The 11,476-nt window shown below is 46.6% G+C and overlaps 3 protein-coding genes across 4 annotated transcripts in view; 2 read left to right on the forward strand and 1 right to left on the reverse strand.

Moving 5' to 3' along the window:
- The window catches only part of LOC128271850 (zinc finger protein 177-like), a 34,038-nt gene extending 28,848 nt beyond the window's left edge, over positions 1-5,190 (forward strand). The window contains exons 5-6 of the mRNA XM_053009515.1: positions 4,715-4,798; positions 4,890-5,190. Of these exons, the coding sequence (XP_052865475.1) occupies positions 4,715-4,798; positions 4,890-5,047 (242 nt within the window). The 3' untranslated portion in view covers positions 5,048-5,190. The remainder of the gene's footprint in view (positions 1-4,714; positions 4,799-4,889) is intronic.
- Positions 5,191-6,601: 1,411 nt separating this feature from the next.
- On the reverse strand, positions 6,602-7,536 carry LOC128271167 (tRNA-splicing endonuclease subunit Sen2). The gene is made up of 2 exons (XM_053008608.1): positions 7,002-7,536; positions 6,602-6,941 (listed from the first exon to the last, which is right to left on the reverse strand). The coding sequence occupies exons 1-2, from the start codon at positions 7,534-7,536 to the stop codon at positions 6,664-6,666; spliced, it is 813 nt and encodes a 270-aa protein (XP_052864568.1). The 3' UTR covers positions 6,602-6,663.
- A 265-nt stretch (positions 7,537-7,801) lies between these two features.
- Positions 7,802-11,424, forward strand: LOC128274630 (V-type proton ATPase subunit H). Of its 2 annotated transcripts, XM_053012882.1 has the most exons (8): positions 7,802-7,940; positions 8,194-8,275; positions 8,341-8,746; positions 9,169-9,402; positions 9,700-9,834; positions 9,897-10,459; positions 10,520-10,633; positions 10,693-11,424. In XM_053012882.1, exons 1-8 carry the CDS (start codon positions 7,892-7,894, stop codon positions 10,769-10,771), a joined length of 1,662 nt encoding a protein of 553 aa, XP_052868842.1. In that variant the 5' UTR covers positions 7,802-7,891; the 3' UTR covers positions 10,772-11,424. The 2 variants fall into 2 exon arrangements, with proteins under 2 accessions (XP_052868842.1, XP_052868843.1); XM_053012883.1 differs by lacking the exon at positions 9,169-9,402 and having other exon boundaries at positions 10,693-11,421.
- Positions 11,425-11,476: the final 52 nt, after the last annotated feature.

Consider the following 11,476-nt stretch of genomic DNA (forward strand, 5'->3'; position numbering starts at 1 on the left):
TTAGGCTCGAACCCTGATAGACCAGCACGCTCGTCCTTTGACTCACTGCGGTTGGTTCGTGGTGGTAGTGTGTTGTCTTTCATTACCGACCGCTGGACGGTTTCGATGTCACTACGGTCGGGCGATCGTCTGCTCCTTTTTTGGTCCTTGATGGGAAATACGGGTTTCTTCCCCTTCGCCTACGATAATATTTTTATAATCCATGAGAAACTGATAAAAAAACCCGAGCTAAAGGATGTTGTTTTTTCTAACTCTCATCCTTATTACTCCAATTTCCTTTCCCTGGGCCCGCGATGATGATTGAGGAAGTTGAAACGATCCCGATAAAATAACGACCCCTCAGCCAGGCCGAAGGATCGCCTCGGTAAGGACGCTGGCCGATGGCGATCGTGATCCATCTCGGAAATCAACTTTCACGCCATTGTTTTGATTGATGACGACCATTCCGGGGCCGGGCTCGGGAAAGGACCACTCCGAGCGTACCCGGACCCATAGCCGACCGGTTCGCAGGATTAAGATTAATTTCAAGATTGCTCCGCATGTTAAGCTCGCAGCCCGCAAGGGGACGTACCCCGTGTACCTGCCACGGTTGACGGACGGATCACGCACGCAATGATAGCTCTATTAGAAGCTAGGATGATTTCTTTCTCACGATCCCGTGGTCGTGGAAGCCGATCGGCATCAGGGAGACGAATCCGTAAGGATCCTTTGACGGGCGAGCCTTTCTAATAAATGATAATCACCGACAAAACCCCCATTGGCGGTGGTTCTATGCCAAGTTGGAAAGTGATGTGTGGTGCTGGCTCACATTTCTAACATAAACCACGCAACCGGTTCCAAATCGATCAAACTGTATCATACCGGCACCCCAAAACAGTTGAATGTTAATCCTCTGAAAAATTCTCTACCAAAATCAATGTCTGTAGTAACCTGTCTTCCTCTCTCTCTATACCGCAACACGGTAGCGCAGACCATACCGTTGCCGTTGGTTGGGGGATATTTTATACTATTAATTACTATAAGCCATAATTAATCAGCACACCAGAAAGCCCGGACCACTCTCAACTGGATCGGACGAAACTCTAACCACGCACAACATGAAACCACCGCGTGAAGCGTGAGACCGCGCAGCGCAACAGCGCCGTGGTAGTGGAATTAATTACGGCGGCTGATCCTTGCCCGATAGATCTTCGGGAGCGGGAGCCAAAACCTGCTGCTATTAGGTACCCCACATGAGCGACTGTTTTGTACATTATTTTGTGATATTTCTTCGTTGGTCTCGTTTGAAAGTTCATACCGATCAACCTTTCAAAAAGCCAACCGAAACCATGTGCTACTAGGATCAAGAAGTCCAAACGTGCTTTTCAAACCAAAGTGCTGCCATCGAACCCGCTCCTTGGATGGAGGAGCGACAAAAAGCCCTCCGAGATTTTTGAATCATGAATCCAATAACAATAATCCAGTCCAGTAAACAATAAAAATCGTGATATGATGATAAATCATCGCCGTCTTACGGACTTATTGGCCCACGTATTGTGTGAGCAGAAAATGTGGATCATCTCCCGAGAACCCCAAGTGTGCGAGAATACAATTAATATAAATTATAACGAAAACACAATAATTTAATACGCACCCAGTGTTCGGCGGCGGCAGCGGCGGCGACGTTCGACGGTGGCTTTTAAGACGTGTGGTGAGAGACGTGACGTGACGGCGGATATTGCTCCCCCAGCGCCCGGGAACGAATTTTTGAATAAAGAAGTCGTGCACGACGGTTCTGTTGTTTTAAGTAACGCTGCCACGTTTGGGGCTACCACACGTTTCCAGAAGCCGTTGGGGGGCCTCCGCCGTGCTTGCCACACAGTAACGAGCCTGGGGAGCCACAGAGAGAGAGAGAGAGCGAAAGAGACTGTGCCGGGCCGAGAAAGGAGCAAACCGAAAGTGGTTGAAGAAGAAATTAAAACTAAATTGGTTTTCCACCACCGACACGAGCCTCACGGTTCCATTTCCATAGATCAACCATCCCCTGCGAGCCACCTGCGTTGCCCCGTGCTCCGCGCACCTGCGCCACCCTTCCATCCTTTGCCGACGATCAATTTAGGGCAATCGCGCTGAACTGATCTTCTGCCAGCTACAGCCTCCGCGAGTTGCCGCTGGGGGGATTCGGGACTCGGGCGCACGGTATGTCGTGATTTATCTGTCTGCCCTCCCGGCCCGATTGTGACGGCCAGCCAGGCAACCAGGGTTGGTAGCAACGATCGCCATCAACTCCTGTGTTGCTCCCGTGCCGATGGTTCTCGTGCTGTGGCGGTGCGCTGATGACGATGATGCTGCCATTTCGCGGCTGAGCGACGTCGTTAGCTTCTCCCGAAAACAAAATCAAAGTGATCACCAGAACCGCAAGAGTGTGCGGTACACCACACCACACACCACACCACCACCACCACCACACCACACCACAATCACACCATGAGAGCATGGTTGTGCCTTTATTTGGACAAAAATCAATATTGTCATACTCGTTTCATTGGATGGAAGTTATGTTTGAAATACTCTAAAAAGATTTATAACTTTTTATGACCAGGTTCCCAATTTCCACCGTGAAACAACCGCTTCTAATGCCAACAGTAGTAAAACAACGCCCAGTGTGGCTGTCGCATAAACAGAATTGTTTCACGTCTCGTAGCAAGCATAAAACATCAGATAGAGTATTACTCCACGGTTCTTTCTTCTTTACCATAGTGGCACAATTATGGTGGCACGTCGCAGCTACGAGCATCAAAAGAGCATGCCCTCAATGACTGGCGCGAGGTAGAAGTTAATTCTGCCCGACCTGTCGTCCGCGCTTTGATCCATTCTCCTGTCCTGGCGGCAGCCGTTCGCCACCGGCCAGTCCACGATTGATTTCAAGGATGCGCGAGGATGTGCGGAGGATAAAAATTAACTCCCTTCGTCATCAGTGAACGGTCGCCATCGCCAGGCGGCCGGGTATTGCGGATGATGCGAAACGGAACGCGAACCGTGGTAGCTAAAACGATTAACGGAGAAATATTTACTAGGTCTATACGTTGAGAAGTGAACTGTTTTTAACACACAAAAAATGTTTATAAAATTTTTATGCGATTTTCTATTTTATTCAAAGTATGTGCCATTGCTAGCTATACATTTCTCCTATCTCTCTGCTAAATCACGGATTTCCAGAGGAAAGAATTCTTCGACTTTTTAAGTAAACTAATTAGTCATCCCATTTCGACTTCCTCGTAGAAAAACGAAAAGCTGCTCAGCCGAAACGTGTCCCATCGATGAAAAAGAATGATATTCGGAAAGAGCCAAGTCTGGTGAATAACGCGGGGAGGAATAGCAGCTCCCATCCAAGTGATTTGATAGTATCCTGAAACAGTTTTGTTTTTTGGGGCGCCTGGTGGCTGTTACCACGGGCAACCAGGCGTCTCCATAAAAAAAAACTGGAACGGCTTTTTGGTCGTTTTCGATCAATGCAGGGTTCAAATTGATCATTTGTTGTCAGTAGCGATCGGAATTAACGTTTGCATCAGGTTTTTAGAGCTTGTGAAACACCACACCTTTCTGTCCCACCAGAAAGTCTGTTTTTTGGAGTCCTTCGACGCTTTTTTTTGTCAAGTCAAAATCGCCATTTTGAAATTTTTCAAACCACTTAAAGCACTGCGATCTTCCAAACACAAGTCCCGACAAGCATTTGGTGCGATTCCGAAGCAGTTTTCTTCGACAGGGGCAGAAAAATAATAATCCCCGCGAAACGTCATTTTCAGGGACAAAAGTTGACATAGTTTAAGCCTTTTATTGATGGGTTGCACACTGAAATAATTTATTTTTCGACCTGAAATCATTTACCTGATGTCAAAACAAGGTAATGATGAATGAACAGCAAAACTGGGAAGTTTCAATCGGCAGGTACAGCCATCTTTTGAACAGTTCACATCTCAACGTATAGACCTAGTATAGAGAGCTCGTGGAGCGTCGGTGGACAGGAGAAGGCGCGCGGATGTGCCAGACGATTGATAAAGTTCGGTAGCAGCCTTCAGCGTTCTTTTCGCATTCTTTTGATAAATGGACTAAAGTCCCGAGGGCTCCGTCAGCCTCGGTGAGCGGGTTCGTCGCTTACGCTTCTTAAACGCAAGTCGCTCAAACCGCAGAACAGAGTGTGGTTGAGTAGAGTATTTTAGCCGCTACGTAGCCTTAGTCACAAGGCGGGGTACACGAAAGAGCGCCAAGCGAATCGAACATAGCGAACCAACCGTGAAAATCTGAACTTTTCAATAGCTCCGAAATAATTTGGCCTCGAATTTCAACCACTTCTTTTTCTAGAAAGACCACCGGAATGCTGCTACGGTGTGCGGAAGTAAGGTCAGTAGAAAATGCTTGCTTGAAAGAACGAATGGTTAGCGAAGCGCCTAGCTAGAAAGACTGTGGCCATTTTGCTCGCCACTGTCTCGCAGCCAATTGATCGGTTTCGGAAAATTGGTTAATTGTTTGTTGATTTTTGACGTATCGTCAAGTGCCCGTGTGGCGGTCGAAACGGCCACCTCAGAGCTACGAGTGGTTTGAATTATCTCTTTTGTGATCATTAAACCAATAAATTAAGATATTTTCGACTATGAGAAATCTCTCTAAGGTTTTCCTAAGCCACGTTCCGTCTTCGGATAGTTAATTCGTTCTCCTTTTATCATTTCTCGTTCAGGTGACAAGCCGCATGTTTGCGAGATGTGCAACAAGTCCTTTGCACTCGCTTGCAACCTTAAAGCCCATATGAAAACCCACGAAGGTATGCATTACCATTCCGAACGATGGCCAAGGTGCCCAAACACCGCGTTGTTAATTTTTCGTGTTCTCTCACTTCCATCCTATTCCTCCAGAAAATCAATCGCCAGAGTCCGAAGTCGAAGTGGATAGTGACCTACGCAGCGACGGCGAAGAGATGAACCCAGTGCTCAACTACGAAAAGCTCGACGGAAAACATCCGCGGTACCGCTGGAGACACACCAAACCGGAACCAATTACGAGAAGTCGCTAACGAACGACGCGATGTTGCAGCGAGCAAAGTGTAACAAAACTGTCTCCTATTTAGGTATAAGAAAACATTTGCTACTCTAGCTTTAAACTGTATACATACGCATAATGTATATTGACTGAATGAAATGAAATATGTTTTGATATTTCTACGGCATCTACCAGTTTTAAGTATACTAATTAGGACTTCCAAAAGCTGCACTCGAAGGAAATTTCTTTCCAAAATACATTCCTACCCAAGTATTACGTGTTAATGCAATATTTAATTCATACAAAGAAGAATTCATTTAGTGGTAAAACTCTAACCTTATAACGATTCAATAAAAGCAAATCCTATGCAAAATGGAAACGACTGCAACGCATATACCGAACCTATTGAACTGCGTCAGACCAGCATCCCACGTTGCGTCGCCGTTGTGTGTTTTGCAAGTGTGAAAATAACGTATTACAACTTGATAGTCCATTAAATTATATCTCTCTAATTACATAAATCAAATTCATGGGAACACCAACAAGGCGAAGGAAGCGGTGCAAGGTAAAAACTAAACCTGAGGTGACAAATTGGTCAGTATCTATAAATCTCTCGGTACTCCGCTTGTCTAATACCCGGTCGTGCGTGGGGATAAGTATGCATTTCAGGCGCGCATTAATTCACCCTCGACTACGAGCGTCGACCGCAAACGCCCAGGCCCTTTCGCATTGACGTGAGTGCCTCTAGATCTGCATCATGGGGGTTAATTTCCTTCATTAAAAAAGCTTTTCTACAATGGAAGGTGTACTCTGACTCCAGTTTGTTAAACCGGAATTTTCACACACCAAACCAACGGCGAGATTATCGAAAGCTGTCGATCTTTTTTCCGCTTCTGATCGATCGATCGATGGACGGCTTTCCACCTTCGGAGAGATAATTAGAGGCAAATGTATGCACACACTAATCACGCATATTGATTTCACCTCCAGCGACACGAGACCGACTCGTACAGCGTGGTTCCATTTTCCCCGTTTGGCGATCACTTTCGTCGTCATTCTAATGAGCCATGAGACGTTCGTTCGACATCGACGACAACTGATAAATTTTTTTTCCGATCCGAGTACTGCCGCACTGCAGTATTCGTTGGACCTCCATGAAAACCGCTACAAGATCAATCCGATATGGTAATTGGTTGAAACAAGATCCGTGGTGTTCACCTTTTCGGTCTTTTTCAAATGCATGGGAACGGAACTTTTTTTGTACATCGCTTTGAAGAGAGGTTATCTATAGATCGGGCGTATTGTATAAAGAAGAAACTGCTTCAACTCAATCTTTATCTTTCTGTTCAACAACCAGCTCTAGAGCCAACTTTTACCATACTTCAAAGAACTAGAAAATATAATTTAACAAATTGCACGTGAGATTGCCCATCTGTTATTTATTTTCAAATTTAAAAATTGTCAATCTAACGTACAAGATATAAGAGTGCATACTTTCAGGCGGAGACAATGTATTTCTCGACAATCACGTTTTATGAAAAAGAACGGAAAAGGAACGTTGAAAAAAAAACCATATCTGAAACCGTTTTCATATAAAATCGAATATCGATCAGACATATGAGAGTCTGATTGATTATTGTATTATTATTATTATTGCTGATTTCGGCCAGCAATGTAGTTGTGGTGCTTTGTAAACGTTTCTCCGACCCGTACGTCCTGAAGCCGCTCCAAGCTTGGGAGATCCGAGTCTGGATAATGCACTTCCAGAAACAGTATGTCCTTTGCCGTCGTCTCCGCTACCCGGTTGAATCCTTGGAAATCTAACCCATCTACGGTGTACGCGTTGCTGTGTAGTTTGCCATGTAACATTTCCCGGATCAGCACGATATACGACGCGTGGTAGAACTGAGGCCCTTTTACATAAATTACTGCAATTACAAGACCGGTTATATGCTTTAATATTTCAATTCTTGAAAGTGGCAGCTTACCGAAATCACCGCCAAACTTTATTCCACTTTTAACGACCCAGTTCTTAGCTTTCAGGTACAAGTAGCCACAGTAACCGGCCACAAAGTCCTTTTTCACTTGCCGGAATCTTTCAAATGCCTCTGCTACACTCAGCGGTTTGCCGTATATCGTCCTTAACTTCAATATATTCAGTTTGTGCATCAAAAAGAATGCTTCCTCCAAAAACAGGCTCAATGGCTCACAGTTGTTGCTGTTGTCACGTGCTGGATCGTGCTGCCCGGCGAGTGAACCTATGGTCCGTTTGCTTTTACGAACTGTTTCCGATGGGTTCGTGACACACGCTGGAAACGCTCTGGCATACAACCCTTGGCCAAAGCCTCCATTTAGGCATAGTTTTTTAATGGACTCAGGATCGACCACTTCCACTGAGTATCCGGTGAAGATGGCTTCAATGGACAGCTTCTCCTGCTGTGCTGAATCACAAACCGGCAAAGGTAGGGTTTCACAGAGTTCCGGTGCAGCATTCCTCTTTGGCCTTAGGTGGCTTATAAACATGTTCCGAAGGACGACAAAACTAGTCAAAGAACTGCTAGTTACTTTAAAACGAACATAAAAAGGCCAAAGAATCAACAACACTTTTTCGCTTGTTTACAATTTGCACTTTGTTTACAACCGTGACATTTCGTTAACTGTTCTACTGACCTACTGTCCTACGGTTTGTTTGAAACTGCTTCTTGGTATCTTTTGCTTTGTGCTTTTTTTCTTTCAGCGCAGTCATATGACGTTCACCTGAGTCGATTTTTCTTCTTCGCAGTGCAGAGTAAAGTTTACAGTGGCGAGAAGTTCTGAAATCGTTCGATTCTATCCACATTTTTCGAAACATTAGCTCCCGAACCTACACTACACGAAGATGGCCGACGTGCAGGAAATTATGTCGTCGCTTCCGGACGATAAAATCGGTAATTTAATCTTTTCTAGCCATTCGTCGAATCCGAGTAGGTAGGAGATTCCGTCCCCCGGGAACCATTCGATACGTTTCGTATCGTTGGATAACTTCTACCATTACACAGTTTCTTTGGGCTTCATAGGCAAATTTGGGATAGTTTTCAACTTTTCTAGTGCATTTGGTTGTTCCCGGGTCGCTACCAACATCAGTTACCTAAGTCACTTCGAACTCATCACGTGACGCTGTTCTTCTTGTTTTCGCTTCAGATATGATTGCCGCGACCAGCGTCTTGCAGCAGCAAGCCGGGGACATTCGTCAAAACAAGCCAAACTGGTCGTCGTACATGACGTAGGGCTCAAACCAGACTTAATCCCAAAGTTAAAAGATCGATTAATTTGTCACTGTAATTGTAGGTCGCAAATGATTTCGCAGGAAGATTTCGCTTGCGTGAGCTCGCTGGATAAGGACAAGAAGGCGCAGGCCCAATACCTGCAGGAAAATCCGGCGCAGTGCGCGAAAACGCTGCTTAATATGCTGGCGCACGTGTCGAAAGATCAAACGATCCAGTACATTCTGGTGCTGATCGACGATCTGCTGCAGGAGGACCGAACCCGGGTGCAGATCTTCCACGATTACGCCAGCAAGAAAAAGGAGAGCGTGTGGGCTCCGTTCCTCAATCTGCTCAACCGGCAGGACGGGTTCATTGTCAACATGGCCTCGCGCGTCGTGGGCAAGCTGGCCTGCTGGGGCCACGAGCAGATGCCAAAGTCCGATCTTCACTTTTATCTGCAGTGGTTGAAGGATCAGCTGACCGTTGCTGTAAGTATCTAGCATCCGTGTGTGTGTGTATGCGGCGGTGAGAGTGGGCTTCCCTTTGTCCGTTACGGCATGAGCTACTAGATTCGGGCCACTAACAACTGAATGTAGGTTGAATTTGAATGTTTTCTAACATTTGCGTTGCGCTCGATGAGACTAAACTTTACCCACTACCATATGTCTCTTTCGTTTGCGATGTGCGCCTGAATGTGTGATCCGTCTGAACTAACACCGACTTTTGAACTTTGTATTCGATGCATCGTTGTCCTAACCACAGTAGACAATGCTTCGAACTGGTTAGTTACTCTGGTTGATGAGTTCGTGTTGTGTGGTTACTTAGATCGAACCGAAATCCAAAATACCTAAATTTGACGTTATTATTTTACAATCTATTGAAACCCAAAATGACTGCGCTAAAAATGAAGGCTCAAAAGTTATTGCATGAAATGGAAGAAGCGGAAAAGAAGCGGCTGGCCGAGGCAGCCGCCTCTCACCATAGCCACCACCACGGGGGCCATGGGCATCACCACGGGGAAGCGCAGCATCATGCGCAGAGCAGCCACCATCATCAAATTGCGGAGCGGTACCGCGAAATATCCAGTGCAATCGACGAACCTCGGGCAGGTTCCTCGCAGGAAGCTCTTCATGTGACCCTTACGGTAGTCGAATCGATGGTTTCATGCAATTGCACCGCCTCATGATCCCACCAACCTCTAACCCAATTGGCGTAGCGTCGAAACTGAAACATCCACTAGAACTAGTCACTTCTTTCACGTGTACCTCTCACAGACATCTCATGTCAACCCATGTCTAACTAAACCGACTGCTGTCCCCATTTGCCGTTGTGACGTCATGTGTTTTTGGCGCACTACCATCACCTACCGTTCATTTCATCCGACCAAACTCCTCCGTAGTGTCAAGGGTTTAATCAATCGTTTCATTTCCTCTCCACAAAGAACAACGAATACATTCAATCGGTCGGCCGGTGCCTGCAGATGATGCTGCGCGTCGACGAGTACCGTTTTGCCTTCGTTACCGTCGATGGCATCAGCACGCTGATCAGCATTCTGTCGTCGCGAGTGAACTTCCAGGTAAGGTCACAGCCGAGAGTCGTTCCTTCGAGTCCCATTGACCTTTGTTTGGTCCGTTGCAGGTTCAATACCAGTTGGTGTTCTGCCTTTGGGTGCTTACCTTCAATCCGCTGCTAGCGGAGAAGATGAACAAGTTCAACGTGATTCCCATTCTGGCCGACATCCTGAGTGACTGCGCGAAGGAGAAAGTCACCCGCATCATTCTGGCCGTTTTCCGCAATCTGATCGAGAAGCCGGAAGACTCGCAGGTGGCCAAGGAGCACTGCATTGCGATGGTGCAGTGCAAGGTGATGAAGCAGCTCACTATTCTGGAGCAGCGTCGCTTCGATGACGAGGACATCACCGGGGACGTTGAGTTTCTAACGGAGAAGCTCCAGAACTCGGTGCAGGACCTGAGCTCATTCGACGAGTACGCCACGGAGGTGAAGAGCGCCCGTCTCGAATGGTCACCGGTGCACAAGTCCGCCAAGTTCTGGCGCGAGAATGCACAACGCTTGAACGAGAAGAACTACGAGCTGTTGCGCATTCTTGTGCATCTACTGGAAACCTCGAAGGACCCCCTGGTCCTGTCGGTGGCGAGCTACGACATCGGAGAGTATGTCCGTCACTACCCGCGAGGCAAACAGTAAGTCTTTAAGGTTGCCGTACGGTTTTGATACTATCTCACACTTCACTGTCATAACAGCGTCATCGAGCAGCTGGGAGGCAAGCAGTTGGTGATGCAGCTTCTGGCCCACGAAGATCCCAATGTCCGCTACGAGGCCCTGCTGGCCGTTCAGAAACTGATGGTCCACAACTGGTACGTTCTACGGTTGACGATATTGGAATCGATTTTTAACCAACAGTTTCATTTTCCAGGGAATATCTGGGAAAGCAGCTGGAAAAGGAAAACGAAAAGACTCCGCAAAGCGGTGCGCCCATCAGCGGAAAAGCTTAAACGGTAAAACGGTAACCGTCCCTTCCAGGCTCCTGCTTTCACATTTATTCGGCCGGTAAACATGCATTCCATACCTTGGCCAACACCGAGCAAACCTGAAACCTGGGGATTCTAAAACCGAAACATGCAAATAGTTCATCCCGAGGGCTTGTCCACCTGCCCCCGTTGCGTCGTCTTACAGCCGGTGTGTAAATAAGCCCTTCTTCCAGCGGCATCGCGTCAGGCGCAAAGTACTACCATCACCTACGATGTCAGAAGCTGGCCAAAATCAGGAGATGGCAATGTTGTTAGATTTATACCTTTCTATTCTGCCCTAAAAGAGCCCCCTTCGAAGTCATCTCGGGGCGTTACTGTGTAAAGCGGTTTTTTTGTTATTCGTTTGTTCTTTTTCCGGCGTGCGTGGAAATGCTTCACTTTATACTGTAGTAGCAAGTAAGAGATATCCTTTGTTTCAGTTTCATGTGCAACATACCTAGAGCAAGTGCCGCAGCGGACGGCGCCGAACATAGATGTATTATTCGAAAACGAAACCATAAATAAAGCATTCAACCTACACAAAAACGTCTTTGTTGCGTAAAAACGAATATCATCTAGTATCCTTAGAGAAGATGGAAAAGCGAGAAACGGGCGGTTCGTGACAGACAGTGTAGAAAGAAAGGCTTATAATTTTTGAGGTCCTCCTCCTCCACCTTTAACTATCACATT

Source organism: Anopheles cruzii, chromosome 3 (assembly GCF_943734635.1).
Source record: "Anopheles cruzii chromosome 3, idAnoCruzAS_RS32_06, whole genome shotgun sequence".
In the NCBI taxonomy this organism is placed as follows: domain Eukaryota; kingdom Metazoa; phylum Arthropoda; class Insecta; order Diptera; family Culicidae; genus Anopheles; species Anopheles cruzii.

What these genes read in the sequence shown, in the direction of transcription:
- LOC128274630 (XM_053012882.1), top strand. Translation starts at nt 7,892, where the DNA reads ATGGCCGACGTGCAGGAAATTATGTCGTCGCTTCCGGACGATAAAATC. An exon ending in GCTTCCGGACGATAAAATCG is followed by an intron (nt 7,941 to 8,193) that starts GTAATTTAATCT and finishes TTTTCGCTTCAG; the next exon opens with ATATGATTGCCGCGACCAGC. An exon ending in CGTCGCGAGTGAACTTCCAG is followed by an intron (nt 9,835 to 9,896) that starts GTAAGGTCACAG and finishes GGTCCGTTGCAG; the next exon opens with GTTCAATACCAGTTGGTGTT.
- LOC128271167 (XM_053008608.1), bottom strand. Translation starts at nt 7,536, where the DNA reads ATGTTTATAAGCCACCTAAGGCCAAAGAGGAATGCTGCACCGGAACTC. An exon ending in AAAGTTTGGCGGTGATTTCG is followed by an intron (nt 6,942 to 7,001) that starts GTAAGCTGCCAC and finishes TTGTAATTGCAG; the next exon opens with TAATTTATGTAAAAGGGCCT.